The following is a 7371-nucleotide window of genomic DNA, read 5'->3' on the forward strand; positions in this document are numbered from 1 at the left end:
TACAATTTTTTTTTTCATCCAATCAGCATTCAAATTATTTCTCAAACTTAGAATGTATGTACAAGCAAGCGTTTATATTTGACTCTTATTTTAGCAAATATCTACATTTTCTAGGTTTCCAGTCACATTACTACAATAACAACACTCTTCAATCTGGGGTGACTGAGTTTCACAGCTAGATCATACGGAATATTAACTACATGCCCTGATATTTACAAAAGAATGTTAAAAAGCTTCACATATTATCTACTAACTGTGCATACCAAGGACCATGAACATTCACTGTCACATGTGCTGCCATAACCAATACAGAGGTGGCATCCACAATCTCGTCAATTAGAACAGCTGCTCCCACCTGCCGTAGAGCCGCTTCAGCCAATTCTCTTCCTTGTCTTCCAGTTCCCCCAAGTACAACTCCCCTTCCAGCCAAATATATTGCCCTGGCTACATGCACAAAAATAGCATCCCCAGCTTGCAGGCTCTTGGATAACATCCTTGCCATGATCTCCTTGATCTGCTGAAGTTTCATCTCATCAGTACCATTGTCGCCATGCTCCAAAGGTTTGACAAGTGTCGAGATGATCTCTTGAATACCAGCATCATTGTTGGAGTCAAGGAGCTCAGAAAGAGCTTTGGCGCTTCCTTGAACAATTTTATCCATATCTGCTGCGCTTGATACTGCTTGCATACTCTGAAGAACCTGTCTTTGGACTAGAATGCTGCAGAATCATAAATCAAGTCAATAAATAGATCATCAAAGGGCTAGTAAGATATCAAAATAAGAGCATTTCTCGTCTCAGAACCTTCTTATTTTCCTTCCCAGAGAGGGAGAGGGGACAGAGGTAGAGTAACAGTTACCTGGTAGCTATTACGATGATCTTTTGGATTTTTGCCTGAGTAACCCTTAGTCTAAAAAAATTCAGCTGCAGAGTTTCAGGCAACCCTTCTTGCGTCAGACCAGATACCGCACATACCAACTTTAACAAGCCCAGCCTCACCAATAAATCAACTTTGTCCCCCGTGCATTCTTGGCATTCATCTACAGCTTCTGAAAAATAGAGAGAGAGTCTAATAAGGTAAAAGATGCAGGAATTCTAGGCAGCTGAATGCTCCAAATTACTCTGATGCAGTTTGGAATTTAAAGAGGTAAACCACCTGTAGAGGTCAAAGGTGAAGCATGATTTTTATTCATTTTAACTGAAAAGCATCCTCCAGTTCTAAGGGTGGCAGAAGGAAGGAAACGATCTTGTCCACTTGTCAGGCTGGATAGAGCCTCCTTGTGTTCATTAAATTCCTGGTTCATGGAATCTTTGACAGATAAAAGCCATTGCCATGTCAACGGTAAGGCGGTCATAGCCATAGAAGGAAGACCAAAACGCTTGGTGAAAGCTTTCCTCAAATAATCTAAAGCTCCAGGTCCCTTGAGAATTGGTTCCAACATTCTAATCTTTGCCTTGCTTATTTCTTGTTTCAGCAGCTGCACAAAAAAGAGAGGGAATGTCAAGACACCTTATACTGGGTTACGAAAATACTGAAATAGCAGGATTGGAAGCACAACAATCCTCAAAGATAAAGCTGGCGGAAAATTTCTAGTCTACAGACTTGATTGTTAAGCAATGTGGTACAACAATTATGTTTCAAAATGAATTCAAACACCAGAACACCCTGTATCAGAACAGAATATACTTTGCATCCAAGACACTCCCTTTCGAATGTGAAATAGGTCCCTATCTAGACTACATAAATGCTATAATTCCATCGTCTTAAAGATGATTTGTGCTCCCCTGATTCTGCAGCATAGAAAGAGAGGAGGAAGAGGAGAGAAAGAGATACCACGAAAACAAAAATGTCGGTATATACATCTATATAGTACTACCAATATCATTCCCTGGTCCTCTATAGCTACTTCGAAACAATGCTTTCTTGCTGAACTATCCACAAAGTTAGTGCGCTAAAGTCTATTGTTCTGATGTTTACACCAAGGGAAGAAGTGAAATATGTTCAGAAATTTATTTACCTGCATCTCTTCCAGTACAAAACGCAAACCCCTAACTAGTGCCAGGATAAATGAATTCTCTGACCCATCCACACATATATCAGCTAGTTCTCCAAATAACTTCTGACAATTTGCTTTTAGCTCATCCTCCTTAGCTGGAGAGGATAGTTTCTGCAAAGTGACCAATGTGAAATCCATGATCTTTTGAAGATAATCCATGTCGATTTTACCTGTGATCAACAACTAAAAAAGGAAGGCAAATTATTAGATATATAAAGAACTTACTCGTATCATAAAGTAAAAAGAAGCAGACACATGACCTTAATGATCACGGAGGTACCTGAGAGAGGATGTCTATATCTATAGCTTCACTAATCTCTTGTCTCCAACTCTGAGGAGCCAAACTACAAAGTTCATCTCTTGCTTCTCTCATTAGATCAACAACTCGATTGTATCTATTTTCATCCTTTTTCATGGATTCCATGACACTATCCCAGAAAGCCTTCTCCATCGTTTCTCTAACTTTGTCCTGTAAGGTCATCAGGGCAGAACAAATCAATATATGTTTCTGCTGTCCTTGCAGACCAAATGTGTTATGGTTTAGTAAATCAAGAAGTAAGAATGCACCTACCTTAATACTATTATCGTATTTATCAGCAACTTTTGAAGACTCAGCAAATTCAAGACGCTGACCATGAAGTGACTCGTTCACAATTAGTTCATTCTCCATTACCAATCCCTCATCAGTATGGGATGACTGCAAGCTTTTATTGGCAGAAGAACCAACTTTTGAAGGTAGTTCATCCCTAAATAAGGAGCGCACCACACGGTTTGGCTTCTGATCACTCACCTCAAGCAAATTCCCTCCTTTATTTGAACCCCCAACAGAAGAAGAGGCACTTGCGAGAGCAATTGGGCTTGGAGATACCGACTGCATAATTGGAGAGCCCACAGGACTCCCATTTTCTTTAGCTTCAAAGTATTTGTTTCGTGTGTCAGAAATTGCATTATCCATCCGTTCAATACCAGCACCTCCACTAATATTAAGCACTTTTTCTCTTAAAAGTCTCTGATCTTCAATCACCTACATGACAGGAATGATGTCTCAAAAATTTAGCTCGCTAAAAATGAATCTTTTTTATAGAAGCAACATTTTCTGAACCAAGAAGCTAATATAAGGAATCTAAAGATATTGAAAGAGTGACAACTTCTTCAAGCAAGAAAAAATAAAACCTAGGGAGTTAAAAACCTGTTTCTGGATAGCCTTCAGATCGTGAGTAAGAGCACCACCATCTCCTTCAGCAGTGATCCGACATTTTTGAATCATGGAGAGTTCAAGCTGGCAAGCAGCTCTAACCAAATCCTCCTCCAAAGACTGGGCATCTTTAACCTTCCACACCACAAAGCTATTCAAGTAAGAGCACCATGCTGAATCAAACTCTGTGAGCTGCGACTTGAAGGTCCTGCGCCTTACCAATCCGCAATCAGAATCCCCATCGGAAGTCTGGATGGAGCCATTCAATATTATCCTTACCAGCAGTTCAAACTCTCTGACAAATTTTTCAGCAGATTTGGCCAGGGCGATCTCACGCTCCCCTTTACCACTGAACACTGCATCAGGGTGACCAAGAATCATATATGCACACAGCACGATTCGAACTGGATACCTCAACAACTTGACTGGAGTTGTCACCGCTGGTAAGTTGGATACTATTTTTTTTGCACCACCACTGCGCAGAGATCTCCTTGGTGTAGCCTTCTTTTTGGGTGTAGCTACTCGGTTGAGAAGATGATCAATATTACCCCAACCAATGGTACTTGTGACACTGTCAACATCACGCAACAATTTGAAGCGAAGCTCAAGCCGATCAAGCAAACCTTTAGCTCTCTGTAGTGTATTAGGCGATTCAATCTTCATTGCTAGCTGCTCAAATGGCATTACCTTAACTGCATTCTCGTTAATACTCAGCATAGTATAAGCTTTTGCAAGGTGGAAGGTTGTCTTTCCACGTGTAAGGAACTGCTTCCAACACCTGCAAAAGGATACTTACAAGATATCATCACCTCCGTACATCTTATCGACAATATATCGTGCAACTACGAAAATGAGATCAGTTATATTAAGACAATTTGCACAATGAAAGAGATTTTGCTCCCTCACCTTGCTAATTTCCTTGAAAGCAGGTCAGCCTGGTCATGTATCTCATCATAACTGTCACAAAAGGAATTATGTGTTTTTCCTCTCTGCATCAAATATTCTTCTCTTTGTCTCTTTGCCTGTTCATTGTCAAGTGGCAAAGTGACAGGAAGCGTCACATGATACAGAGGACATAATCATTAAAACTTATTTAACTTGAATCAAGTAAATATGTTGTTACCCTTTGCAGCTTGTCTTCTATTTTAATTTGCATTTCCCTTCTTTTAACCTCTTCCTGGTGAGAAATGGACTTCACAACATTCCGCACTTGCATGACTCTAGCACATGCCCTCCTCTTTTCAGCTTCTAACAATCCCATCCTCTTCTTCTCAGCAGCTGCACGCTTTTGAAAGATTGCGGCGCGCACTCGCTCTTTATACTTGCTCTCACGAGCCATTCGGCGAAGTAATGATTGAGATGTCCTCTCCCTCAGTGTGGCCCTCCTTTGGCGATTAGCTTTTAGGAGAAGCATTCTGTTTACCTCAGCCTGCTGTACACGCAACTCAACCTTTGTACCCAGTTCAGCTCGTTCCTGTCTGAAGCGCATTTCTGCTCCAGTTTTAGCTGCCTGCCTTAACTCATCTAATTTTGCCAGACGCAACTTAGCCTGTGCTAGAATGCTCATCCTGCAAGTAAAGAGAACTCAGAAGTCAAAATTAATGGTTTGGCTTGCACAGTCAGACAGAATCATTTACTAAAACATGAACAGAAAACAATCATTTTACTCATTGTATTGTGAAAGATTAATATTTAGCAGCATGACATGAACAATCATACAGTTCACAAAGTCCATCCATCCGTTCTTTAACTCTACTAGTCATAAAAATCAGGCAAACACTAGAGATTATGCGCAAACATAAGATCAAGTAACATTTTTCCCCTGTTGTTGCTTTTCATCTCTTTTTTCTTTTTCTTCAGGCAAGTATACTCGAGTATGGGATGTGTTTGTGTCCCTTTGAAAGGATCTTACCATATTGGTTAAATGCAGTAGCAGAAGTGTATGAAATCCAGAAACAAGATTCTTTAACTCAAGTAGTTTGCTTCAAAGGAAGGAGACTATTAGTACACATGGAGATACAAACAAGCTCAAACAGATATTCTTTAACGATCAACAGAAAAGACAAAGCTTAAGTAGTGAACTCCACAGTGATTCAACAAAAAAAAAATCTTAAAGCTGGTCGGAGAGGAGGGGATCATGAATGAAATACAGTGAACAATAAAAAAGAAGTCCACAAAAATGATACTTTGCACGACTGGCATACAAAGAGAACATAATTCTGTTACATGTCAGCCCCACAATTGCTATAATGACAAACTGAAAAAGGTCTATAGAGAAAGGCAAAAGACTACCAAACGTAATAATTTAGAAAGGTCCGCATAATTATGATGAATCACATGGCTGACAATCCTATATTTCTCAATGAAAACCCTGAGCACTGTCAAAAGTGCCCCCTCTGTAAAACAAGGTGAATATTAAAAAAATGAATACATGAACAAAAACGTACAAGCAGGATTTCACCAGAATGTTTACTCAGACAAATACCACAATAAGTATAGATTCAGCAAAAAACAATACAAGAAAAAATAATTACCTTTTCTCCTCAGCAGCCTGAAGTTTAGCCTCAAGACGCTGTCCAAGATCTTCTCCATGAGTTGGAGACTGTGAGGGGCTTCTGGGCTTTGGTCTGGCTTTGCTTGATAGATACTCATAGAATTTCTGCTCGATACAAAATTGCAAGCTTAAATAGAATTGATTATCAAAAAATAAAAAAAATAGCATGACAGAAGATCATTATGTAACTTTTTCATCTCTATCCTTCTTGCTAATGAAAAAACTTGTAGCACCGCAACAAATTAAAAAATAACCAGGAATTAGCATATGTTATGAATTAACTAAAAAAAGTAGATACAATATTAGAGCCCAACAGATGAAACATATTAGTGAAACATCAAGGTGGCAGTGGAACAATGATCATCAATATTATATTTAAAGAAAATATCTGAACGTAACTTTTTATTCACAACGGTTACATTGATTGAGTTTTAGTTGATTGCTTGATGCGAGTATATTCTTAAAAAGGGATAAATAAACCAGAAATGGTCTTTTTCTTGGTCACCTAACAACAAACTGTAACACAAAGGAAAGAATCGCACACCTCTACCAAACAAAACAACCGTACGAACGAGAGGTAAATTTACAACAACGGCAAAGCTATTCACATCATAAATATATACTTAATCAAAACCAGGACTATGAACAAAACTGATCCTACAAGTAATAAGAATATCCGAAGCTAATCATCATGCACTTCACTAATATTACCAAAAACAACGACGACATGTTCAAAATGGAAAATAAATTACTATAACAGTAAACTAAAAAACATGGAAGTAGAAGCAAAAATGGAATCAATTTTGATTCCATGGAAATCTTTGAAATAGAAAGATAAAAAAAGTAATTATCGACTGTCTACAGCTTATCGGAAAAAGTTATAGACCTGTCGACGAAGATCGGCGCCACGAAGCTTAGCCTCAATTTCTTCAGCAGTAGGAGAAGAAGTTTTCGGCTCCGATAACTTTTGAAGAAGCCTAGGTGGAACCCTCGGCGGCGACCATATCGTTGCTCCGTCATCACTCGCCGGAATTGCTATCGCTATTCCACCTATCTTCCCTCTTTCCGGCGACTCTACTTCCATCTCTATTTTTCTCAAATAAATAAATAAAATCGCCAAATAACCAAACGATCAAAATCACTTCTGGAAACTTGAATTTTTGATCTATGAATATTACAATTATTATTACAATGATGAATATTTAAACCCTTTTTTTAAAAAAAGAGAAATTGAATTTTGAATTTCTAGAGAAGTCGCGATGATTTTGTGAAGAAGAGAGAGAGTTTTTTTATTTTTTGTAAAATGTAATTTGGGAGCTTTTTGTTGATTTGCTTTTTCTATTTATAAAACAAAATATATATATATTATATACTATAATGGAATCGCTTTTTTGTGAAATGTATAAGTGCGTGTTAAAATGAAGGAAAGGCGTGTTGGAATATTAGAGGATTTCTTATCCTGAAAGACTGACACCTCATTATTTTGTCCCACAACGGTACTCCGAATGAGTCTTTCTCCGTATTTTACAGTTTTAACCCTCCTTGTTCATTTTCTTACCTTTTTCT

The 7371-nt window shown here is 38.4% G+C and overlaps 1 protein-coding gene across 1 annotated transcript; it reads right to left on the bottom strand.

Moving 5' to 3' along the window:
* Window positions 1–22: 22 nt before the first annotated feature.
* On the bottom strand, window positions 23–7135 carry LOC107003503. The gene is made up of 11 exons (XM_015201850.2): window positions 6692–7135; window positions 5786–5910; window positions 4375–4819; window positions 4158–4273; window positions 3246–4029; window positions 2628–3080; window positions 2337–2525; window positions 2018–2239; window positions 1156–1477; window positions 859–1048; window positions 23–719 (listed from the first exon to the last, which is right to left on the bottom strand). Exons 1-11 carry the CDS (start codon window positions 6887–6889, stop codon window positions 236–238), a joined length of 3528 nt encoding a protein of 1175 aa, XP_015057336.1. The 5' UTR covers window positions 6890–7135; the 3' UTR covers window positions 23–235.
* Window positions 7136–7371: the final 236 nt, after the last annotated feature.

The sequence above is a fragment of the Solanum pennellii genome, chromosome 1 (assembly GCF_001406875.1).
Source record: "Solanum pennellii chromosome 1, SPENNV200".
In the NCBI taxonomy this organism is placed as follows: domain Eukaryota; kingdom Viridiplantae; phylum Streptophyta; class Magnoliopsida; order Solanales; family Solanaceae; genus Solanum; species Solanum pennellii.